The sequence below is a fragment of the Alexandromys fortis genome, unplaced genomic scaffold (genome assembly GCF_014885135.2).
Source record: "Alexandromys fortis isolate MF-2015 unplaced genomic scaffold, M_Fortis_MF-2015_v1.1 scaffold_115, whole genome shotgun sequence".
Taxonomy (NCBI): Eukaryota; Metazoa; Chordata; class Mammalia; order Rodentia; family Cricetidae; genus Alexandromys; species Alexandromys fortis.
The window spans coordinates 2,944,643-2,971,201 of record NW_026067989.1 but is presented as its reverse complement, the minus strand read 5'-3'; the positions used below and the strand labels follow the sequence as shown (position 1 = coordinate 2,971,201).

The following is a 26,559-nucleotide window of genomic DNA, read 5'->3' as shown; positions in this document are numbered from 1 at the left end:
AATAGATCACCCAGCTCCCTCATCCCCGACAGAACCACTCTGAAGGAACATCATGTCCTCATTCCCCTTTCTGACAGAGCCAAAGCCAACCTTAATGGACTGCTTGGTAATGGAGACCAGTGTGAAGTCTCCTCCTCCCTCAGCTCAACCCTGACTCCTCTATGGGGTTCTGTGGGAGCATTTCTGGGTAAGATACTTCCATGAAAATCTTCAGCTCTGGACTTGATTCTGAAGAACACAGTCTAAGAAGCCCTCTGCCTTCCTGCTTGGACCCACAACCTTAACCATTCCAGCTGCTGGGCTTGCCTGCGGTAACTTCTTGCCTGAGGCAAGTGTCCTCCAGTGATGGCAACTTCCCCAGGAAGGCAAACCTTTCTGTCTAGCACTGTGTTCTCCAAGCCCAGAGCTGTCCCCGTAAATGAACTGACTGCTCTTCCTTCTCCCAGAATCTTCCTCTTGGTAACTTCCTTGTTTGTTTGCCTTCCAGACAGGGGGTAAACCAGGACACTGCGGAGCTGGAGTCCTCTATCCTCAGCTGGACAGGATGGGGAAGTAGGAGAAATTGTGATATCTACTAAAGAGGGTCTGCTGAAAACTCAGAAAATGACTGTCTCGTTTTTTAAAATGTGGAATTTAGCTTTCAAAACAAATAATATATATGCATGTCTGTACACATATACACATATATACATACATGTCCTTGTTTGACATGAAAGTAAGAAAGAGGTCCAAAGGGAGGGGAGAATAAGAGGGCAATGAGGGGAGAAACACTACACAATACCTGGCTTCTCTCCTGCGTAATCTGTCTATCCATCCATCCATCCATCCATCCATCCATCCATCCATCCATCCCAAACCCCACATACATATGGAACGTGCAATCAGAAGGGAGGCTCTCTGGACCCAGGAAAAGGACTAGCAGGAGGGGGAGAAGAGAAAAAAGGGAAGATAGTGGAGGGTAACATGAACAAAATACAACAATATATACTTATGCATTTAAAGCCACAACGAAACCATTATTTTTTTAAGTTAAGGTGAAGAATTTTTCAAAGCATTATGCTTGCGACCATTCCTTTCCTCACTCCCACGAAGTAGAAGCTCTTAGTGTGGTACCATCTGCTTTGAACCATGCTCTCCCACTAACTAAATTGTAAGCCACATGTGTCAGCAGGTCAAAGAGACCAAAACTGGTTCCATGTTGCCCGACAAGGCTCCCAATATGGTGGAGGCTGGGGTGTCACAGACTCAGTGCCACTGATAGAGCCCTGGCCCTCAGGTGCCAGACGGCTCCCCCTTTCTGTCCATGGCTGTGCTTTTAAATTTGGGGCCATGCCACAGAACAAAGGACTTTGAAGGATGGAATTCTGGGTGTTTGGGCCTTTTCTACAGCACTGATTTGCTTGTGCAATTCAGTTTGAGGCTTGATTTTGTGTTTTTATATTTCCAGGAAGTGTTCATAAGCCAGATGCAGTGACCCACGTCTGTAACGCCAGAAGCACTCTGGAGACAGAGGTGGGGATATCTTGACTTTGAGACTAGAGTAGACTAGATACACAGTGAGTTCCAGGGTTCCAGCCTGAGTTGTATATGGGGTGAGATCCATCTTGGAAGAGAATAGAAAGGCATAAGGTTCCAGGTTACAATGGGGGAAGAGCAGTAAGTCACCATATGTTCCATCAAATTTAAGTTATTGCCAATTATAAGAAGCACTCTTGATGTGGGATTTCCCTCTGTATGCTGTGATTACCATTGATAAATAAAGGAACTGCTTTGGCTCATAGCAGGCTATAGGGGAACAGAGATAGGCAGGGAAAACAAAGCTGAATGCTGGGAGAGAGAAGGAGGAATCAGAGAGACGCAATGTAGTCCTGCCGGAGATAGACGCCAGAACTTTAGCCGGTAAACCACAGCCACATGGTGATACTCAGATTAATAAAAATGGGTTAAATTAATATGTAAGAGTTAGCCAATAAGAAGCTGGAGCTAATGGGTCAAGCAGTGATTTAATACAGTTTCTGTGTGATTATTTGGGGGCTAAGAGGCAGGAATCAAACTAGCGGCCTCGTTACTACACACTCTTACGTCGCAGACCACCAGGAACTGCACATACCATGGAGTGCAAGATGCATAGGATTTCAGAACCAGCGACTCTGAAATCCTGCAAATAGACCTGAGATGTCCTGACTTCTGAAGCTCAGGACGAAGAGATCTGCAGTCAAATGAATTAAATACCAGTGACTTCTTTGTAACAGACACACTGTTTGCAGGACTGGCATCCTGGGGTTACAAAACTGACTCTGAATGACAATGATGGCCACCCTGTTTCCCAATCCAGTGCCTTTGCTACTGTGGGCACGACCAAGAACTGTGCAGGCCTTCTAGTGTGGCTGACCGGAAGTGTGAGCAAGCAGATATTTGCATAGTGCACAGGCACCCTGAAGGAAACAAAGCCTAGGAAATGAAAATGAAAACCCCTTGTGGCTAGGCCAGCTTTCCAGCCTTCATCAGATGAAACCCTTGAGGACTTTCACAGTTAACATTGAGGTTCCCCATCCACACATAGTTCAGCCCTCAGAGCCTATTTCTACAACTAAGAAAACAACACAAAACTGGGAAAGAAGTTTTCTTTCAAAGTTACCAGTGATGGGTGGGACTGGAAGCATCCTCAGTGTTTAAGAGCACTGGCAGCTTCTCTAGAGGGTATGAGTTTGATTCCCAGCACCCACAGGACAGCTCACGACTGTTTGTAACTCCAGCTCTAGAGAACCTGATGCCCTCTTCTGGCCTCTGTGGGCACTGGGCATGCAAGTGGTGTGCAGACACACGTGCAGGCAAAATATCCATACACATAAAATCAATCAAAAATGTAATAAACAGACAGTTATTGTTGTGCACTAACAAGTCAAGCTCATGCCATTTCAGGTATCAAATTGTTTGATTCTTACTTGGATGACAGTCTAGACTATAAGACCATATGCTAACTTGGGAAAGATCCACAAACTACCCAATATTTGTTTAGTAGAAAACAGAACATCAACAGTTTTAATTTTTTACTATCTTATGTCTTCAAGCAGTTCTGTATTAGATTGAACTGTATGGAGTTGTGCTGTTTATGGGCCAAACAATTATTAAATATTGGTGATATCAAGGTTGGGACACACACACACACATATGCTTACTCACAGAAGATGTTAAAGGTAGTTCAAGATACTGTTCTTAGCAACAGTATAGGGATGCATGTCTGTAATCCCAGCCTCTGGAGGCTGAGGCAGGGTGCTTGATTACAAGTTAGAGGCCAGTCTGGGATATATTATTTCAAAGAGGGAAGTTGGAGGGAGAAGTAGAGGGGAGGAAAAGGGTTCAGGAATAAGAGTAGGCAAAGCAGTGAGGGATACGGGTGAAGACCGGGAGGAAAGAGTCCTTTTCCATGCACTGATTATGTTTACCTTTTATGTGTTGTGTGTTTATTTTGTTTGTTTGTTTATAATCTATTTTTATTTTATGTGCATTGGTGTTTTGTCTGCATATATGTCTGGGTAAAGGTGTCAGATCTTGGAGTTACAGACAATTGTGAACTGCCATGTGGGTGCTGGGAATTGAACGCGGGCCCTCTGGGAGAATCTGGAAGAGTAGCCTGTGCTCTTATCCACCAAGTCATCTCTCCAGGCCCCTGTTTCTTGTTTTTTTGAGATGGAGTCTCAGTATGTAGCTCAGGCTGGCTTCTAATTCAAGGTCTTCCTGCCTCAGTCTCTCCAAGTGCTGGGACTACAGGTATGTAGCACCGTACTGGTCTTCCTTTGACTCCTCATTTTATAATTTCTGTTACCCGGAAATAGTCTTTACAAGCTGTTGCTTTGGGACTGGAGAGATGGTTCAGCAGTTATGAGTACTTGCTGCTCTTGTAGAAGATCTAGGTTTAGCAACTGCATGATGGCTCACAACCATCCATAACTCCAGTTCCAAGGAATCTAGCACCCACTTCTAACAACCTTCATCAACACACATGGTGCACAGACATTCATGCTGGCAAAACACTTGTACACATAAATTAAATGTCTTTTTTTTTAAGGTGTTGATTTTCTCATTAACGAATTACAACAATCTGCAACATACTGTTTTATGCTGTTATAACAAAATACCCACAGTTGGGTAATTTATAAAGAACAGAGATTTAGGGCTGGAGAGATGGCTCAGAGGTTAAGAGCACTGACTGCTCTTCCAGAGGTCCTGAGTTCAATTCCCAGCAACCACATGGTGGCTCACAGCCATCTATAATGATATCTGGTGCCCTCTTCTGGCAAGCATACATGGAAGGAATGTTGTATACATAACAAATAAATAAATCTTTAAAAAAAAAAAGAACAGAGATTTATTTCTTGCAGTTCTGGAGCGCAGGAAGTCTAGGAGCTGCACTGAGCAGAGGCGTTCTCCGCGGAAGAAGGTGGAAAGACAGGGCATGCATGTGTGTATGAGAGAGGAAGGCGGTCGCACCGATCTTTCACCAGAGCTCACCCTTCAGATAACCAAGCCACTTCCATGCTAACAGCCTGGACACATACTCCAGGACAGCGCCCAGTGACCCAAGTACTTCGGTAAGGGTAAGGTTCCACTTCAGCGTTATTGCAATGGGATGACATCTCCATGGCGACACAATCTAACCATAGCATTGCTTTTTTTTTTTCCACTTTGCCAAAATTAGCCCTAAAGTTTGGAGTTATCACTTTTGAGGTTTATCAGTTGTGCAGTCGTGGTCTTGGGGAGTGATTTCAGGGGTTGTTTAAACTCTAGAGACTTCCTCAATACTAAGGAGTAGAACAGGCTTCTGATGCTTTTTCCAACTCAAATCCGGCGTCCCCAGCTGCCCCACTGGGCCTTCCCTGAGTTTGGTGGCGTCACACTTACTTCCTCTTTTTTTTTTTTTTAAACTTCCTACTGAGCAGCTGTCTTCAGTGGGCTTTCTCCAAGCACCAGAGGGAAAGGAATGACTGACTCACTCTTTCTGGTAGGCGATCTGAATACATAGATCATCATTTTGAATACGAAACCTATCGGACTTCAAGGAATCCACCCAAAGAAAGACACATGAAAGGATGGTTTCAGCAGCACCGTTGGTAACACTGTACGATGGAGAAAGCACTAGATGTCTAGTAACTGTGGAGCTGGGTCAGTGTCAACAGGGTGGCACAGCAACATGGTGGAATACTACACAGCCAACAAACGGTGCAACGGGCTTGTGTTACTAAGACAAAGATACTGCAAAACAGTATGTGTCCTCTGGGCCCACTTGTATAATATATCTGTATGCATTTATGCATGGGATGATGTAATAGAATTATAAACTAACAGCACAAAAACCTGGACACTCACTGCTCTCCGGGCTCATTTCCATTGGAGCATCTGTAGGCACAACACAATACAGGTGATGGCCTTTTTCTTTATTCAGACTTTCGCAAACATTTCTAAATTGATTCACATTTGTTTTTTTACTCAAAGAATAAACAGATACCTTCATTTGCAAAAGAGTAATTCAGTGGGTGGAACACAGAGTGAACACGAGGGATTAACTGGCTGTCTTGTTCTCAGAGCCCCTGGTCTCTTCTATTTAATACTTTGGTGACAGGGTCTTAATTCTGCTTTATGCAAATGGAAACACCAGGTTGCTGTCCTGGTGCAGGACTTGATAAACAGTCTAGGATGTTCTGTGTGGCTATGGCGGAGCTAGTGATTCATCGTCCTCCCTTCCCTGGAACCAGGGAGTTAGTTGTTAGTCACTGTGGTTCTCACCATCTCTCCTAAACAGTCTCATTATACGACCCAGGCTCACCCGGACTTGCTATGCAGTCCAGGCCGTGCTGGAATTTGGGATGCCTGTATCCCAGAGTCCTAGTGCTGAGATCACACCTAGCTTTAGGCTGTCTTCCCTCCCTTCCTTCTTCCTTTTTATTCTATCTTCCTTCCTTCCTTCCTTCCTTCCTTCCTCCCTCCCTCCCTCCCTCCCTCCCTTCCTTCCTTCCTTCCTTCCTTCCTTCCCAAATGAACCTCAATTACATACCAGGATTGACTTTAATATGCAGTCACATTCTTGATTCCAAGCATTAGTTATGCAGAACATACTTTTTCCCCTAATTAAAAAAATACAAGCAAACTCTGTAATTTTCCTCGTGCCTCATTGGTTCTACCCAACCCATGCCGAATCCCTATAATTTCAAACTCACTAAGCATCATTATCTGTGAGCAAAGTATCATTTCCCCAGAGGTTTTTAACCCAGCCCGAGCAACACGGGATGTGATCTGGGGTAACTCAATAAAGAAGTCACTCCTTCAATGACACTGGGAGCATCCATAATGCCAACCTGTTCAACATGGTGACAAAACTGCCACGGACCTTGCAGACGCACAGGGAACCCATGAGCAGTATGTGTCCAGGCAGGGAACACAGTGTGCCAGGTCCACCAGACCTACTGGGTGTAGGCTCTCTGGGGATGATCATTTCCCAGGATCGACCACCAGAACAGCATGGTGGAATGCGAACGTAGACACTGCCCCTGGGGACACCAAGTGCCGCAGTATCTGTAGTTCAGGTTTTAATAATAATCATAATAAAAAAAGACTAGACCAAATGTTCAAAAGGGAAGAACTAGAGTGTAGGCATGAATCTGCAACTTGCAACAGCAGGATGAGGATTTTGCAACACGGAGATGTTTTCCGCAAGCCCAAGATGGTCATGTCTTCTGAGCACATACTCTGAGGCTAGAGAAGGGGCGAGGTGGGGAGACGCTGAAAGGGGAATTTGCACTGTAAGCAGATGTGCAGCACGGGAATTCTCATTTTCAGGCAGGCAATCATTGAGATTCAGGGATGAATCACTGAGATGCGAAACTTGGTGCCACACAAAGGCCTCGTTCCTCTCCTGGAAGCTGCTGAGGCCCCGGGGCTGCTTCAGACAGGACTGTCGTAGCAGGTGCTACCAGCGCTGCACAGGCCCCACAGCTGCTGTGCTCCTGCAGTGCCAATTTTCTGCGGCAAGCGCATTTGGTCTCTGCACAGAACAACCCTGAAACACTGCAGAATCAATAGCCTAAGAAAGCTCTCAGCCGGGGGAGTCAGGAGTAGGCTCCCTCTCCTGGCCTCACTTCCCGTTCCTCTACTTGAGCTTTCTGTGCCTACCCCCTAGACAACATAGGTGCCAGGACTCCGCAGGTACTGAATTCTCAGATGCTCATATTTGTTTTCATAAAATGGTAGCATTTTCACAATACCTTCGCAGTCCTTCTTTGCATCTTAAGTCATCCCTGGATCACTTATAATTCCCCACACAGTGTAAGCACTGGGTAACTTTTCTTATACTGTATCATTTCAGAAATAACGGCAAGAAGGTTGACAAAGTTGATATAGGCTCAGCACAGATATAATCATTCCCCTTGATATTTCTCAATTATGTTTGATCAAAATCATATATGTGAAATGCACAGATAGGAGGGCTCACTATACCAGTTTTTCTTTACCCATCTTCCCATTGCCACTTAGCGTAGTTTGGTTCACAAGCCTATTGGCTATGGATAGTGGTGCAGCAAACATGAGAGAACACTCATCTCTTGGACATACTGATGTCATTTCTTTTGGATGTACACCCAAGAGTAAAAGAGTTATTTACAGGGAAAACCATATAACAATGATGGAAGGAAAAAAATACAAATAAGTGAAAAGCTAACCAATGTTAGTCAATTGCAAAATTTATATTGTTAAAATATCCATACCACCCAAAGGAATCCACCAATTCAAGGCAAACTGCATTAAAATTCCAATGGGATCCTTCATAATAATTGAGAAAAACCAATCCTAAAATTTATTTGAAAACACTGAATGCACTGAATAACCAAAGCAATTTTGAGCAAGAAGAACAAAGCTAAAATCACCAGACAAACCAACTTCAGAGTATTCTACAAAGCTACAGAAATCAGAACAGTATGGCGCCGGCATAAAAACAGTCACATAGGCCAATGGAAAAAAATAGAGGGAACAGAAACAAACCCACAGTTACAGAAAGCTAATTTTTGACTAGTATGCGGACATACCTTCAGAGTGGTAAACTCTTTATTGAATGATGCTGAGAAAATTGGATGTCTACATGGTCAAGAGTGAAACTAGATCCCTAGCTCCAACTGTATGTAAAAATGACCTCAAATAGATTAAAGACTTAAATTTAAGAACCAAAACTATAAAACTACCAGATGATAGCATAGGGGACTTCTCCATCACACATATTTTTGGACAAGATCTCAAAAACATAGACAACAAAGGCAAAAAAAAAAAAAAGAAATACAAAATAGGATTACACATCAAACTAAAAGTCTTCACAGCAAAAAAAAAAAAACAAGGAGAGAAAGCATTTGAATTTTAAATATGGTAAGGGGTTAATAGACAGACTATATAAGAAACTCAGATTAACTCATCAGCTAGAAAAACAACATTATTTTTTTAGAAATGAACAACGGACCCAAATAGATATGCCTCTAAACTACAATATACCAATGGTCAACGGGCACATAAGAACAGTTTAACATCATTAATCATCAGGGAAATGAGGATCATAATTGTCCAATCAGAATGGCCACTAGAAAGAAAACAACAAGGGCAGCTGTCCTGGGCCTGAAGACTACCCCCGCTCTTATTGATCACCTGCAGGAATACAGCTTAGTATAGCTATATGGAAAACAATATGGAAGTTTCTAGAATCTCAGGCTAGGTTCCCGAATCAATAGCACACTTCCTAAGGAGTTCACCTCTCCCAGCCAGCAAACACTGGGATTTTCATTTCAAAATAGGCACTTGGATTCAACTTCAGTCCTGTTGAGTTTAACACAGGCCCACCACAACACACTGGTTCATGCTCCTTGTAAGTGACTGGGTTTCCTTAATCAGAGTTTTACTATTCCCACTCAGGGCAAGAGAACTGCATAACATTTTTTTCTTTTTCTTTTAATTAAAACTTTATGGTAAAGAATTTGCAAATAAGAGCTGGGCAGTGGTGGTGCACACCTTTAATCCCAGCACTTGGGAGGCAGAGGCAGGCAGATCTCTGTAAGTTCGAGGCCAGCGTGGTCTACAAGAGCTAGTTCCAGGACAGGCTCCAAAGCTACAGAGAAACCCTGCCTTGAAAAACAAAACACCAAAAAACAAAACAAAACAAAAAACCCAAACAATTGCAAAAAAAAAAAAAAACAAAACAAAAAAAAAAAACTAATACATCGAAATTAGCCAGACCCAAAGTCTACTGCATAGCATTCTCTAATGAATGGGTAAGTTCAGTGCAATGATGGAGTATTCTTGCTCACCCTGAATGCGGAAGGACACTCTGATGCACACCACAACACTGGACGGATCCTGAAGATATTATGCTAAGTGAAACAAGCTGGTCTGACAAGGCTAAATATCATGAGTCCACTTACAGGAAGAAACTAAAGTGGTCATAGTCTTAGAAGCGGAGAGAATGGTGGTGACCAAGGTGAGGGGAAATGGTGGGCTGTGTGGTGAGAACAGTTTCAGTTTTGCAAGATGAAAAGAATTTGAGAGGTGAAGGGTGGCAATGGTTGCACAATTACATGGATGTACTTAACACCACAAAAGTGTACATTCTTTAAAAGGGCTGAAGTTATATATTTCATGTCACACGTGCTTAACTACAATTTAAAAACAACAGCAGAAACAAATATCATAGTAGAAGACCATTTTTGTTGTTGTTGTTGTTGTTGTGGGTTTGCTCTTGCTAGGGAACAGAAGATGTCTGTTTTATGAGCCCATGCTGCAGAGACTTACTTTTGTGGAAATGATCATAACACCGGTCCTGATGCGAGTCCCAGAGGATCCCAAGTGTGAGGTAACCCCACCCCCGCACTTTCATTGGTTCTTTTCACACAGGATGAGATCATCTCTGTGAGGGATACACTCAGGTGCTGGGGACAAAATGCTTTTCTACACCTCGATGTCATTTATGTCCTGGAGCATCAACTAGCCAGGACAGTGAAGCAAGGCCTGCTGGTCACAGTCAGCAGAGTGGTGCAGGATGACCATCCCAGTTGGTAATGCCAGGATCTTTCTAGTGTGACTGACATTCTAGAACCAAGATGCTGGGCTGGGATATCCCAGGAGGGCCCATCTGATGTAACAGGGATGATCAACCTGGACAAGCTCAAACACCAAGTCTCTCTCTCCTTGTGTCTATGGAGAACAGTGGGAAGCCCTTTTTATTCTGATTTATAGTATTTCTCTTCAGCTGAGAAAATTTTGTGGACATATGACTTTTGTCTGAATCAAGCTGAAACATACTTGAGAAAGATTCTTGGAGTTGAGGCTGAGCTTTGGAACCTGTTTTTAATGCTCAGCTTAATCTAACTATCAAAACACCAAGAGTGGATAGTCAGAAATAGGTGTCAGCTGCCGTAGGACTCCGACTTCGGTTCTTAGCATCACTGTGCACAACAGCCAAGAGGTGGAAGCAAGTCCAGAATCCACAGATAAAAGGACATGTAAATAAAATGTGGTATATGCATACAAAGTTCTGACAAGCTACCAGAGGCTCTAGCTTTCCTCCATTGTGTGGTCCTAAGGTCATGGTGGCTGGCTGTATATCTACACAGCAGGCTCATTCATGGTTTTTGTTTGTTTGTTTGTTTTTGTTTTTGTTTTTTGAGACAAAGTTTCTCTGTGGCTTTGGAGCCTGTCCTAGAACTAGCTCTTGTAGACGAGGCTGGCCTCAAACTCACAGAGATCCGCCTGCCTCTGCCTCCCGAGTGCTGGGATTAAAGGTGTGCACCACCACCGCCCAGCTTCATTCATGTTTTTTGTTTGTTTGTTTAGTTTCTAGTTGTATTGGTTATTTTTTATTATCACTGTGATAAAAAATGACTGGAAAAACACATTGTGGAAGGAAGGGCCGATTTTGGCTCATAGTTCCAGAGGGGTCAGTCTGCTGGATTGGGAAAGGCATGGCAGACATAGAAGTTCACAACAAGACAAAGCAGTAAGTGGGAAGCAGGCATGGAGTGGTGAGGGGGTGGGTACTGGCCTTTCTCCCCTTACCCCTTGTCTGCTTGTATTCTACCTGTGCTTCCAGCTCTTGAGATGGTGAAGTGAGTGATTCCTTCTTGGTTAATCCTCTGGAAATGCCCTCAGAGACAGGTGTGCTCTGATATCCTAATGATTCTAAGCCAGCCACCTTGACCCTGAAGATGACCCATCACATGGGTGACACTGGAGACGGAACCTCAGCCCTTGCACAGGCTGGGAAACTTGCTAACATTGAATCATGCCACCAGCTCTTGGACTCACTCACTCACTCACTCACTCACTCACTCACTCACTCACTCACTCACTCACAACAATCAGCCATTCTAAGAGTCACGACGTTTATTCCTCGGCTTCACACACAAACACCATTTAAAATCAGCACCAAGTATACGAACTTAGTGAAAATTTAGACTGGACATTGATGGAAGTACTGTCTATAACACATGACATCTCAGTAGGAAATTAAACATTCAATCAGCTAAACAAATGCAACAGCATCATTTGGAGACAAAGGACTCATGACACATGAACGCTATGGGAGACCCTGTGTGGATCTAGGAAGATGGGAAAAGAAGTTACTTAAGGACAGCTGGAGCCATCAACACACCCAGATGATGGGCTAGAGAAGACTTTGATCAATGCTTATTTTCTCAGTTTTCATCATGGGCTGTGATGAAATAACGGGGTTTATAGCTGGGACACACCTGCATTCCCAGAAATCTAGAAGCAGAGACAGGAGGATTTTGAGTTCAAGGCCACCTTAGGCTTACAGTAACACCGTGCCTCAAAATAATGAATGAATGAATGAATGAATTAATTAATCAATCAATCAATAAAAGGCATTGTTCTCAGGATTCAGAGCTACATAGTTGGGGTTCCTTTAGTATATTCTCAAAGTGGCTCAGAAAATATGCTACTGTGTGTATGTAGCTCCTTATAGAAAGAGGAAATCACACAGACAACACACGCACACAGACAGACAGATACACACACATCCCGACACCACTGCACTCTCGTGTACTTATGAAGACAGCATAACAGAGCAAGTGGGGACAAGTGTAAGCAATTAGAGAGCTGGAACCAGGGCAACGAATGGGTTTACAGGAATTGCCATGCTATGACAGCAACTTTTATGAAATTTAAAACTCTATCAGTAAAAACCACTCCTCTCTCAGGAAATGGAAACTCCTTCCAACAGCATGTACAGGAGTGACAGCAAGCGGCTGGGAACAATTTTCTTGGTTTTTAGTGTCTCCAAAACTCACTTTACACATTCTTTTTGCTTGTTTGTTTTTGTTTTTTCAAGACAGGGTTTCTCTGTGTAGCCCTGCCTGTCCTGGAACTCACTTGTAGACCAGGCTGGCCTCAAACTCACAGAGATCCACCTGCCTCTGCCTTGCGAGTGCCAGGATTAAAGGCCTGTCCATCAAGGTCCAGATACTTTGCTCTTTCTTCTGGAACATTTTGTCAGTTCTGTTCCTTGCCCTTAAAATCTGTAATAATGTACACTTGGAACAGCAGAAGTGAGGCCAGCTGCTCGGGGAGACACACCCATTCCTGCTCAGACTGGCAGTTCTGGGCCATTGGGACCAGTGCCAGTGGTCACCAGACAGGACTTCTTGTTCTAGGGAGAGGTTAACCTCTAGGTTCCTGATGAGTCTGCGACCCATAGTCATGGTTTGAAGTCTTCTCTGTTCCTGTGGTGCCCCTGAGGCAAGAATGTAACTGTCCTATGCCTTAGTTTGCTTACTTGTAAGAGGTATACTGGACAATGGTGGTTGGGTGGGAAACTGAAGAGAGCTAGTGTAAGGAATATATCCAGCACGTTGTGGGCTAGGGCCCCAGCCAAAGTCAGCTCATGGCACTGATGAGGACAGCCACTGAGTGTGTGAGAACATTAGCACACAGGAGTATATGTGAATGCACATCCCCACACACTCCCATGCATATACACTACACACACACACACACACGTATGCACATATACCACAATACAGTTTACATATATACACAATGACATATTTACACACACATTCACACACATATAGACACATACATATACACTCACACATATGCGTATATACAGACATACACACATGTACACATTTACATACATATGCATTCACACACACACACATACATACATATATGCAGTTGTTGTTTTGTTTGTGACAGCTGGTCTAAAATTCACTGTATAGCCAAAGAGGATGACCTTGAACTTCTGATACTCCCACCTCCCAAATGCTCAGATTACCTGTACCCTGCATGAACATCTGTCTTTACTGAACTCACCCAGAGGATGTGGCTATAAATGGTTCCAGAAAGGTGTGACTTTCCATTTCACTACATTGTTAACTTAGAAAAACATGAGAAAACTTGAAAAAACTTGAGAAAAACATGAATTTTATTTGGTGGGATTAGAGAGGTGAGACTTCGTGTGTAAAGTGTTTGCCGAGTGGGCATGATCTGCCTGAGTTTAGATCCCTAACACTCATTTAAAAAGCCTGGTGTGAAGGTGTATACTTGGACACCCAGTGATGGGGAACTGGGAGAAGACAAAGGGGTCAGGGTGAGGGTGCGGGCTCACTGGCCAGTGGTCTAGTTAGTAGGTTCAACTAGACACCGTTGCAAAACAAAGATAGAGCCAGGCATGGTGGTATACTCCTTTAATCCCAACATTTCAGGGGCAGAAGCAGGAGGATTTCTGGGAATCTGAGGCCAGTTTGGTCAACATAGTGAGTTCTAGGACAGTCAAGACTACATAGTGAGACACTATCTTAAAAAAAAAAAAAGTTGAGCCATGCATAGTGGTGCATATCTTTAATCCCAGCACTCTGGAAGCAGAGGCAGGTGGATCTCTGTGAGTTTGAGGCTAGCCTGGTCTACAAAGTGAGTTCCAGGACAGCCAGGGCTGTTACACAGAGAAACCTTGTCCCGAAAACAAACCAAACAAAAAACAAAAGCAACAACATTGATAACATTGAAAAACAATAGAGGAAGATGACACTGGATGCCAACTCTGGCCTCCACACACACGCACACAAATATGAATACATGGCAAGGGACATCCAGGCTAGAACCTCATTAAGCCAGAAGCCAAGCCGCTCTGGTGACAGGTGCACCTGTTTATCTCCTTTGGTAGACCAACACCGAAACCTGGAGGACATGCATGTTGCATCCTGCCTGTAATTCCCATCACTTGTCCCTAAGTCAGCTCTTTTCAGATACAATAGTAGGGATGCAACCATTCAGAAACTTCTGAATGGAAGGGGGTCCTCCAGCTCCTGCTGACTGTAATTACCGCGTCTCCAGTCCGATTTTGAAGAATATTGAAAATTCAAACTAGAGGCTGAACAAGTAAATGAAGGCTGCTCTCAGTGGCCTGACATTTCCTCAGCCCTCTTGAAACTTCCTGCTTTTTGTGATGAGTCTTTCTTTCCAACATTCATTTATTTACCCAAGGATTAGCATGACTCACCTTGCTTTGTTATTCAAACCTTTTATAAAGTTCGTTCTTATGGAGGAGAACAGGACGTTTCTTGGATGGCCCTCACCAAGCCTTGAAGCCATGGCCTTGCAGCTGTGATGGGTGGAGACAGGATTGCACTGTCCCGACTTTGGAGACTTCTCAGGAAGTCAATGCCATAGGCACAGGAAGGTAAAAAGTACACTCTGAACTGGGCATGACACTTGATTCTCATATCAACGAAACTGCTAGAAGTTGGAGTTCATCCTGGGCTACACAGCGATTTCAAGAGAAGTTTGGGCTATCTAGGCAGACCCCGTCTCAGAAACAAAACAAAACAAAACAAAACAAAACAAAACAAAACACCAACCACAACTGCCGAGGGCTGGGGATGGATCTCAGTGAAGAGTGCTTGCCCAACAGGCACAAAGTGACTTCATCCCCAGCACTGCACAAATCAGGTGTGGTGGCCCAGGCTTGTCATCTTGGCACTCAGGAAGCAGAGGCAGGAAGTCGTAAATTCAAGGTCATCCTCAATATGCAGGGAGTTCAAAGTCAGCCGGCACCAAATGAGGCCCGTCTCCACAACAACAATATCATCGTTATTGTAATGGTCTGTCCTGTTCCTTTAAGAGATAAGCCCCCACCCCTGTCTGCTGAGGCAGGCAGATCTTCCTTCCTGCCTGCCACCCTGCAGCCCAAGTCCCTTCTTTTCTGTCTCTCACACCAGCCGTGCCTAGGACCTGCTGGCCCTCATGGCCTGCAGGCTACTTGGGGGCTCCCATGGCCCCTGTGGTCTCAGGACCCGCTGCAAGCTGCCCACCGATGCTGGGGGACCTGTTGTGTGGTCTCATGGCCCTCTGCCCGCTGCTGCCATGCAGAGACCTGCAGCATTTCTGCTGCTGGGCCCCTCAGGGATCCACAGCATTTTATTTAAATCATAAAAATTATTAACAACAAAACACCTCTTGAAGCAACAGAGAGAAAGTAGTTTTAAGATAGGCATGTTCTAAAACTTATTAGTAAATAGTAGACCATGGCCAGACATGGTTGTTTGCATCTATGACCATGGGGCTGTACTCAGGAGGCTGAGGCAGGAGGCTCTCTGGGGCAGGGTGTGGAGAAGAAGAGGAGGAGGAGACGGAGGAGGGAAGAAGGCAGGAGGGAGGGAAGGAGGCAGGAAAGATACCCAGTTAACTAGCTCCAGCTGACAACAGCTGCCCCTTCCTGTGAGGTCATGTGTACAGCAGGCTCAATCCACCATCCCACTCAATTTACTTGTCCTAAGCACCATGGAGCAGAGACTGTGGTTCATCCCATCTTATACATGGAGAAAAGGAGGCTCAGAGACCATGAGGAGCTGTGCAGTAGCTGACAGGCCAGGGCCTTCCCAGGAAGCAGGCCGCACACAGCTCTGAGATGCTAAAGTAACCTTGGGCTCTGACTTCCGAAAAGTGGGACTGGGGAAGGAGGGAAAATCCCCATAGGTCTAGACCTGGAGGCTGTGCAAGCCCACACCACCCTCTTCCTCTCCAGCTCAGCCTCTCTGCATCTGCACCTCCTCCCTGGCTGGTGGGCATTTCGTGGCATTTCCTTCCCTCTGGAGATAAGACATGGGGCCAAGAGCTCTGCCTGGGGTAGAGGGCCTGTCTGGAAGCCAGAGAAGTCAGGAAGTTTATTTCTCTGCTGAGAGCAGCCTAGTGCAGTTCCTGGGAACAGCCTCGAGAGTCCTGACAGCTCCTTCCCCAGGAAGCTGCCAGTCACAGCAGCACCAGTGTCATATGGCAGAGGTCATTTTCCGTTGGCCAATGGAGCTGTGTGCATCTGGCCTTAGATAGCCTTCTCCTGTTGTCCATGGTGAAGACCACTTTAACATTTAAATAAAAATATATTACATGCCAAAAAAAAAAAAAAAACAACCAAAACCCAGGAAACATACACACAAATCTAGATTTCTAGCTTCTGAGTCGTTGTGTTACTGTCTTCTTTATTTTTGTATTTTTACATTTTAATTAATTTTTAAACACACCAGAGAGCCAGGCAATACTGCCTGCATGGGATGCAATTCTGGACCCCACAAGCCTGTGTACTGCTTTGCACCTAGATGGGTGATAGTAGACCCTTGACCTCACTTCCTTGCTTACTGAAGTCCCTGTGTTATCTTCAAAGCGGTCATTTCTGCAGTATTATGTGTCCTGAATTACCAACATGGTAAGACAGGATTTAGCTCCTGCAAGAAGCCAGAGCCGGAGGGAGAGCATAAGCTTGTCACGCAGCACATGTGACCACTCCCGACTGGCTGAGTGACACCCTTACTCTCTGGTCTTTTGGCAGATCAAAGGCCCTGGCATGTGTTTTTGTTGTTGTTGTTACTGTGTGTGTGAGTGTGTGTGCAGCTGTATATAAATAGACCTGACTTTCAGGTCTTTACTTTTGAGGGATGCACTTTGGTGACTGTCCGCAATGACTCCATCCTATCTCCTGCAGCTTCTCTTCCACTCCACATGTGGTGCTCCTTGAATTCATTTTTTTGAAAAAGTATTGGCCAATTGCCTTGGGATGTAGCTGAGGTGGCAGAGTGCTTGGCTATCATACAGAGAGTCCTGGGTTTGATCCCCAATACCACATAAAGTGGGTGATGTGGGCATGTCTGAAATCCCAGCCCTCAGGAGGTGGTAGAGGCAGAAAGATTGGAAGTTCAATGTCATCCTCAGCTACAAAGAGTTTGAGGCTAGTCTTTTCAGGAGGAGGGCTCAACGTACCTAAACTCATGGTCTGTGAATGAGATGTACCCCAGCCCTGGGACGAGAGAGAGATAGAGATAGAGATAGAGCGAGAGAGCGAGAGAGTGAGAGAGCGAGAGAGCGAGAGAGCGAGAGAGAGAGAGAGAGAGAGAGAGAGAGAGAGAGAGAGAGAGAGAGAGAGAGAGAGAGAGAGAGGAGTTTTCAATATTCCTCCTTTGTTACCCTCCAAGTGTCTGTAAAGACCAGCTGGTGGGAAACTGGGGCAAAGGGGACATCTCTGGCAACTTCTGCCAGGCACATGAAGAACCATGTGCAGAGAGGCTGTCGGGCTAGTTTCAAATGGCTGGTGTCCTCTGAGGAAATTCGGAAAGATAGTTATACTTCGGCTTTCGGGGGTGACTTTCATAAACGTGACACTCTGTGTCTGTCTTCTCAAAGTCTTCCTCAATTCTTAAATGCACTAAGAAGGGAATCTCAGCCTCTCACCCAGCTGCAAAACTGGCCCCGTCCCCGTCTGCTCTCATTTCCTGCTGCCCTGACTCCTGGTTCTATGCAGAGCCTCCCATACTGTCCCAGGCCCCGGCGTCAGCAGCTTCATTGCATCTTTATCCCCCACACAATTCAGCCTACCCTTCACCTCCCCAAGAAGGCTTCTCAGCCCCTACACAGGGAGTCCTACACTCCCTCCCGTCCCCCAAGCCCAGGTTTCTCTAACTGTTATGAACTTCCCAGGTACCGTACACTCAGAGGCTAGGACTGGCCCTGCCATCGTGGGTGCTGGTTCCCTTCCAGGTGGATGCCTGAATCCCGCATGTAAACTATGCCCATACACACTGCACATTCTTCACCCAGCCAGCCAGTTTACTGAAAACTTCAGCTTACAGACCACACGTTAGTCAAGCTATGCAACATCAAGCCAGTAAGAACAGCTCTGCCCTGGATAAGCAGTAGACTAGCGGGTGCTAAATGGACGAGTATACTTTCTTCCTTTCCTTTCCTTTCCTTTCCTTTCCTTTCCTTTCCTTTCCTTTCCTTTCCTTTCCTTTCCTTTCCTTTCCTTTCCTTCCAGAAGGCCCAATGCAGGCCCAGCTAGAGAAACCTCAGGCAAGGATTATCTCCGTCTTTATTTACACCTCTCAACCCTAGCACTACTAAAATGTAAGGTTGGTTAATGAGCCTGTGTTTTGTAGGAAGTTTGGCAGCACTTCTGGCCTCTGGCCACTAGAGGCCAGTAGCTCCTCCATGCAAGCTGTGGCTGCCAAAACTATTGAGCTGAACAAGCTACCATCAGTGACCTGCACCTTCAGGACTGAGATAAGCCATGGTTCTGGAAACACTGAAAGCAAGAATGAGAATTTCCCCCACGTAATTGATACATAGAGAAAGCAATCACAGATGACCCATGCCGCTACAGCACAGGTCTGAAGCGAGACAGAAATCAACGCATTCACACGGCAAATACAACTAAATGCCCCCCTCTCCTGCCACAGAAGTGTTCGCAGCGGCATGTCAGAGAGCAGTGATAATACCGTGGCTTCCGCAGCCATATCAGATATCTTCAGAGCACACATTGGAACCAATTCATTTTACAACCCAGGCAGGAAGGTGACGCACACCATTTTCCAAAGCGGCTTCCATCTGTCTCTCTCTCATTCCCTTCCTTCTTTCCTGGTCCTGAATCTGTGGGTTCAAGTAAAGTCCTGCTATTTCACCCTCACCGCTAACTTAAATCTCACGGGTGTCTGCTGCCATACCTATCTTAGCCTTGCTATTTAGTTTTTGAGACTGGGTCTACGTTATCTAGGTTGCTCAAGCGATCCTTTTGCTAGGATAAGATATTTGTTACCAGGCAGTTCAAGGTTTTTGTTTTGTTTAAAAACAATGACAAAGTCCCATGAAGCTTACGTGGAGACCAGCAGGCAACATCCAGCTTCAGACACTGCGGGCCACAGTGTGCTGGAAACGGTCCTACGATTCCACTCTACACGTGTGCTCACCGCTTTTGACAAACACAGCACCTGTTATCTCATAAGTTCAGGCATTTCTGGAAAGGCATACTCTGGGGCTGATCTGGGGTCTAAAGTCTTTGAGGTCACAGGGGAGAGGCCTGTCTGTACACCAAAAAAGTGTCTTCTCCAGAGAAGGCCACCGTCCCTGTGACTGCTCCATATGGAATTTCCAGAATGATCAATCCAGAAATACTGCAAAGCCAGTTAGATCGCTTGAGCCACGTGGGGTGGAAGTACTAGGGTCCCAGGGTTGTTGGGGTCAAAGCTTGGGTCTTGGAGACCCTAATGAGCTAGGCTTAGCCACTGTCCTCAATAGGGGGACTAAAGAGAAAACGAAGCAAGATTAATTCATGGTGGCCAAAAACATTGGGAAGAAGCAAAAATAAAGGAGGTCAGTGATCACGCACACTACCTAGCACGAGGTTTATGCTCAAGCAGAGGTAAGGGTTTGTGAGACTACACCATCCCTGAAACACCACTGTCTCAGCTCCAGCAGAACTGTGTGAGAATTCCTTCATGGTTAGCATCAGGTATCATTCTTGTCTTTCTCCCAGCATAAGCGACTCCTTGGGTAATATGAATTTCTTGGGGTTCCTTGACTCAACAGTTTAATAGCTGAAGGGAAGGGCCCATGCTTCTCCCCTTAGGCTGCTTTTTCTCTTGCCAGGATGGTTACATACCTCGAGGCAGAGCCAGACTAGGCCAACCCCCATGTGCTACATTATCTGGCTCTAATCTGCTTTCCCACCTGTAAAAGAATCTGTTTAGGCCAGAAAAATATTAAATCTTTGCTGCACAGTGTGGCAGTCGCTAGCTATGTAGGGCTGCTGAGCACTTAAGACATAAGTGATGCAAACTGAGACATGCGTGAGTGTAGAATGCAAGATGGATTTTTAAAAAAAATGTATTTTGGCACATATTTCAGAATGACATGCTGTCCCTGGTAAAATATACTATTGTCAATTAAAAATATAGTACAAAAATGAAAAATTCTTATTAATAATTTTCATTTTCACCAGATATTGTAGATACACAGGGCCAAATAAAGTTTGCTTTTTGAGATTAACTTTACTTATGTGTTTTTTTTAAAAACAAACACAACAAAAACATTTTCACGTGACTCTAGAAAATCTTAAATTATATCTGTAGCGTGCATATGTTCCCATGAGACAATGATATAGCCTTTCTATCAGCTGCTATCTGTGAAAAAAAATGTATTTATGGGAAGCAGAAGCCAAATACCAAAGCTTTGTAACATCACAAATGAACTGCTACTCTGACTAAATTTCTCATCACCATTGTTTCCACCACGAGGTATTTTGGTGTGTTTGGTGCTAGACCATAGGAGTGAGCTTCCTGGACACTGGTAGGCGACGCCATCTAGTCACATTCTAGGGGACACACAGGGAGGCCAAAGGGACAGTTACACTCTTCTCTAAGGCTTTTAATTCACACATCCACAAAAGGGTTTGCTCCATCCAATTTTGGCTAAAATGGTCTTTGGGGTCCTATCTGTCATTTTTCATTCCTCTGCCGTGTCTTTCCACTGTTACTCCAGAGTGAATTGTCTTTGTTTGTACGCGTGGAGAAATGAACGGCTATACAGAGACATTCTGAGAACTCAAATGCAGGGAGAGTTGCTGAGGTCCAAGCGGCAGTGAGACTGGCTCAGTTCCAGCTGGATTCCTGAAGACTGATTACCATTTCAGGTGTCCGGGAAAGACTGGCAGTTAAGGGGACTCGGCTGAGATGAAGAGAATCTAAAATCTGGGTTTTAGTCAAAGCACCCCCGTCCTTTACCATGCCAGAGAGCTCCCCTGTGGTGTCTATGACATGTAACTACAGGTTTTCAATTTCTAACAGGCAAGCACAGCACACCACCTGGTCTAACCTGTGCAAACCAAGCACATAGACGGGTCTCTAAAATGGAGCCCCCACAGTGATTAGGGTCCTTGAATGAAGCCAGCTTAGGGTAAGGCTGGAACTCAACGTCCTAAGCGTGCTGGGTAAGTCTAACAGTGTTCCACACTCCAGTTGTTCTCAACTGGATGGTGATGGGTCCAGAGATGCCCAAAAGGCTCAGGCACTTGTGCTGCAAAGGTGAGCAGGGTCTCTGTGATCCAAACACATTTCTTTCCTGGTTAATTAAGATCAACGTTCACATTGTCTCTCAGGCCCAGGCAGGCAAAACTCCCACTTAGTACAGGGGAACTCTACACACAAGTTCAGGCAGGCGAGGGTGGGCCAGGAGAGGAAGCTCAAAGGCATTCCTACACATGTGGGTGGTATGTGCTGGTCACCTGGCATTATTCTTCACGGTGCGTGTGGAGACCTTCCTCTTGGGGGCTGAGTCATAATGATAAAAGACTAGGAAACACTTCTGATGGAGCTGAAGTTGTGGACTGAAGTTTAAATCCTGGAACTATATTGGGACCACAGCTAGGCCTTTCTTTATACTATCTCTACATGTGTGCACACAGTTTTGTGCAGGTGTGTGTGTGTATGTGAGTGCATGCACATGTGTGTGTGTGTGCAAACTTGGAGGTCAAGGGATGGCCAGCCGTGGATGCTGTTTCTTAGGTGCCTTCTCTGTTTCGAGGCAGGAGCTCTCATTGGCATAAAACTTTTAAAAATAGGCTAAGTTATGTGGCCATGAGCTCCAGGGACCTACCTGTCTTCGCCTCCCATCTTGCCATCCCTGGACTTATAAGTGTATGGCACTACATTTACTCAGCTTTTTAATCTGAGTTCTGGGGATTGAACAGACACGTGTGAGGCAAGTGCTTTATCAACCAAGCCATCTCCCAAGCTCCCCACACTGAATGCTGTCATATACTCACACACCCCCCCTTCCCTGCCACACACACACTCACACACTATTTCTACTTGGTTTTTATCTCCAGACAAAAGTGAAGGAAGATCCCCACTCATTCAGCCTGTGTGAGCTTTGCTACCATTGGATAAAGTAGGTCAGCCCAGCCTGGAAGGACAGCTCAGAGGCAGAGGGTGAGGACAAGGACAGGTGATACAAGAGCAAACCTTGGAGACTGACAGTCAATGGTTTGGTCTCAGATGCATGCTGCTGCAGCAGAAGAGGTGACAGGGAGTTGAAGAAAAGGCAGATACAACCTGGTGGTCCTAGAACACGAAGGATGAGCCTGTTGACTTGATCTGAAGCAGGTAACTCAGAACCATGGATGCGTTTGGTGGTGAGCATCAACTGTGATGTCTACTCATGGAAGAGTGACATCCTAAGCAGATGGCAGATGTAGTAGAAGAAGGGTATGGGCTTGGACTTATAAAAGATATGTCAGTACTGGGTCCCTAAATTGGGTAGGGACCGTCTGGAGGAAGCTGTGAGATCTAGGATTAGGAAGGATCATGGTGACTGAGTATCTGTGTTCCTAAATGAGGTCCACCTGGAATGTCTCCAGCCTGGGAGACTTTCTTGTATAACTCTCTCATCTTATAGAAACTTGTTCATCCATTTCACCCTTCAAATCTGTTGTCGTCAGTGTTCAGATCTATTACCTAGTTACTGACACCTTTTTTACTCAGTCTAGGGCTCCATGTTTCTCTATCTCCCCCTGCTTTCACAGAGGCCTAATAAGGCAGGAAGACAGCATTTGTCATGGGTGGCTAAGGAAAATTAATCATGGTACTCTGAACAACTGGAAAACATGTGTGTCCAGCATAGGAATTATGTGGCTTCCGGGATGTGACCCGGCAGGAACAGTGACCAAGGGCAGCCACAGTTATTCCAGGATGCTCAGACCATCCGGGCCTTCCCATGTGCCTTGTGTTTTCTAACCTAAGTTGTTTTCCCAAGCCAGGACACTTGAGAAACCGTAAATCGAAGCTTGACACTGGTGTTTAGCAGTTCTGGCTTAGAGCACACACTGGATAGGGAGAGGTGTGATGAGGACAAGGTTGCTGGGTGTCTTTCAATGATTGAGCTCTGCACGGAACCACAGGGCACTGATAGCCGGGAAGGATGATAACCCTAATGTGGTATTCAGCACAGAACCCAGGATCCTCATCCTCAGTGTCAGAGAAGTGTTTTACCGCCGCAGAAGCGTCATTCTGAAATTCAGCTTCACTCCTGCCTCCCAATCTCAGCTGTCAAGTGAACATTCTCTTCCTTAATAGAGGTTCCTCTGGAACCCCAGGGCAGGGCGCCTAGCCTCAAAGGCTCCATTTACTTCCCATCCCAGGGACTGTCCTCTTCACGACGGACAATACTGCGTCTGGTGTTGGCTGATTTCGGTAGTTGTCTTTCTTTGCTACCAGACTAAAAGTTCCAAGAGGTCAGGAATGGCTTTTGGTTTTTCTCCAGCTGGCCTGGCTCAGCGTTTGGTGGGATCACGCGTGCTTTAAAGACATGGCTCTAAATAAAACATGTGGCATCATGGAAGAGCCCTTGTGTCCTCGCATGTGCTGAGGGGCATATCATGTGGGCCACTGGATTCCAGTTTGCTATTAATAAATGTTCAAAGGGCGTTACTTTATCCTTGTGGATAACTCTATGCCTAACGCTGGCAAAGAATACAGATCAACAGTGCGCATCAACATGAGGAAGGGGGAGGAACCTATATAAAAGTGGGCTGCCATTTACATGACCATCTAACCTAAAGAAAGCAGAAAATTTAAGTTCTGTCAGAAATATAGATAATAAAAAGAGGTTCAGACATCTTTGCTGGAATTTCCCAAAAGGTCTGACCCAGGAGAGTTCAAGAAACAGGGCTCACAGTGTGCTTAGTTAGCTCCCGTCTCTTCCCCGGCTGATTCCTTCCCTTAACATAAAACAGTATTACAAGTCAATTGCTGTGCCTCCTTCTCTACTGAAAATTAAAAATGAAAACAACCGCTTTCCCAGGGCTGAAAACAAACAACTGACCAAAACCAACTTTCAGATGGATGGTGCACTGGCTCCAGCAGGACCTCTTCCGCAAAAGATTTCAAACACAGTCTGACCACTCTCTGTTTCCTTCCTTTGCCTTGACTTTGAAGTCTAACTACTATGTAAGCTATGATTCCACAGGGCTCCCTGTACATCCTAAGGTGGTAATTAGGGACTAGCCAATATTTAGGCTAATTTAGGCAATGCTTTGGGATAAAGCAGGGTTTGAGATGGTGCCTTTGCAAGCATAGCCCAGTGTAAGATACAATCTAGGGTTCTGGGGTTCAGCACTAGGTCCCCAAGAGACCAAAGGACTCACCTCCTCTCATCTGTCTCATGTGAGAATTAGTTGTTACATGGGTCTGATGAACGCTGAGTAAACTAATTGAGGCTTGAGATTACTTATGTGGACATAGCTTAACTACTGGACTAAGAACGAAGGTCATTTGTGTCAATACGACTTAATTCTTCTAGGATCTTGTCCAGAGTCAAGGCTATACACCAAGAAATAGTGTTTCTATTTGCCACTGGAAATCCCAACAGTTTGCTCACTTGGGAAAACAACTTGCTTTTCAATGATTCGCTCAACGACTCCCCTCAAGAACCTCTGTCCACCAGCTCCGGGATGTCACCTACCAAGCTTTGCTAAAATCCAATCGCTTTCTGAAGGACTTAGGACTTGACATCCAAACCCCATCAATACACCTTCCAGTGGTCCCTCACCTAGACACCATTATGACTGTTGTCCTGAGGGTGTCCTCATTTCAGCAATAAACTCAGCTTTTCTCTATTGACAAGGCTTTTGGGGGATTGTCTATACAGTCAACCTTTGATGCGGCATCCGTCACAATCTCTCTGGAAACAGGGAGCACAGATAGGAGCAAAGACATCCTTATTAACAGTTGAGGGCTTTAGAGTTACTAAATGTAAGCACCTTTCCCCTCAGTAATAAAGCAATAAAATTTCTTTATTTGTTCCTCCTCTGGGGACAACGGCTATTGTTTGGAACACCTGACTGCAATCCTTTTCAAGTGTGCACATTTAACCCTCTTTCTCCTATTATTTTCAGGATAGGGGCCATGATTCAGGATTTTGCAAAATAAAACTTGCATTTATTTGAGGGTATAAGTAAGCAAGACAAAAAGCCACAAAAGGGAAATTAACTTGCAAGTAAACATTAGAAATGACTATCTAATCTTAAATGCGCACACTCTCTCTCTATAAAATACCCTTTAAAACTTCCCTCATCAAGCCAGAAAGTTACTTTAGTCCCAACAATGTCTACAAGATACAGAAAAGTTGTCTGGTTTGAATCTTGTCTTACCCTTGCCTCACCACGAGAAACCTTTGGGTGTTTGGAAAAACACACCCGGAACTAATATTTAATCAGCCTACGGTGAGGTCCAGGAATCGTTGGTGTTTTGCTTTGGTTTTCTTTTTCTGCAGTACTTTAATGGTTCAGTCAGGCGAATACACTGGTCCCACACCATTAATTTTAAGCAAAGTCCAGCTTTCATAAAATTCCCCAGCTGAAAAAAACCGGAACAGCTCACCAGATCAGTCTCTCCAGGGTCCTACAGAGTGGCATCTCTGCCCCAGTCCCCAGCCAGTGAGGAAGTATTAAGTCACAAAAGCCGGGTCCTGCTGTGAGCACCAACCCTGCTCTCAGGCAAGCTCCCCTGGCCCCAGCTGGTTCAGCCAGCGGGCTTCCAAGCTCTAATCTGCAGCTTTGGGTGCCTGCAGCTCCCCAGTCAGCCACGCAGAGGAAGCAGAGCTGAGATCCCAAATCCGGCTTCCTTTTACCTTAAAGAAACTTCCTCGCTTGTCCAGACCGCGGGCGCCCATGGTCCAAGCTGACATTTCCCCCAGCGAGGCTCTACTGCGTGCCCGGGACTCCTGAAGGTACAGACATTTTCAATGGTTAGTCCAGCCTGTAGGAAATTCCTTTCTAAACCACAGAACACTCACAACAACCTTCCTGCCAAGATCTTTTTCCGTCAACAACATTGTGCCATTTATTTCCCACCAAAGCCCTTACATCTCCTTTCAGCCCGATTTCCTGCCGCAGCCAGCACTCTTCCTAGACCGTGCCCCACCTCGCTGCCCCACCCCCTCTGCCAGCAGCTGACGTAGAAGGTCCTTAGGACTCCAGGGAGCATAATGATGGCTTTGTGTGTTTGCTTGACCCCATGCTGAAGTCCAAAAGGAACCAATATTAGTTGTCCCCCTAATCTGCTCTGGAAGCTTATAGATTTCATATGGCAGACCGCAGAAGAATGGAGTTCTCTATGTCCCAGGAAATCCTGCTGTTAGGGGGTGAGGTCAGCCTTCCCTCAGTCAGCTCCCCTCCCGGGCAAGCAAGGTCAGCAGAAG

The 26,559-nt window shown here is 45.3% G+C and overlaps 1 protein-coding gene across 5 annotated transcripts in view; it reads right to left on the bottom strand.

Moving 5' to 3' along the window:
- Positions 1-26,559, bottom strand: part of Rin2 (Ras and Rab interactor 2) — a 171,016-nt gene that overhangs the window by 67,647 nt on the left and 76,810 nt on the right. Inside the window, exons 1-2 of one of the 5 annotated variants that reach the window (XM_050159578.1) lie at positions 26,225-26,265; positions 25,990-26,082 (exon numbers count right to left, since the gene is read on the bottom strand). The exons of 1 other annotated variant lie outside the window; for it this stretch is intronic. In XM_050159578.1, the coding sequence (XP_050015535.1) occupies positions 25,990-26,046 (57 nt within the window). In that variant the 5' untranslated portion in view covers positions 26,047-26,082; positions 26,225-26,265. Of the gene's footprint in view, positions 1-25,739; positions 25,874-25,989; positions 26,083-26,224; positions 26,266-26,559 lie in introns of those variants that run through there. 3 more of the 5 variants (XM_050159577.1, XM_050159581.1, XM_050159580.1) reach the window with 3 other exon arrangements.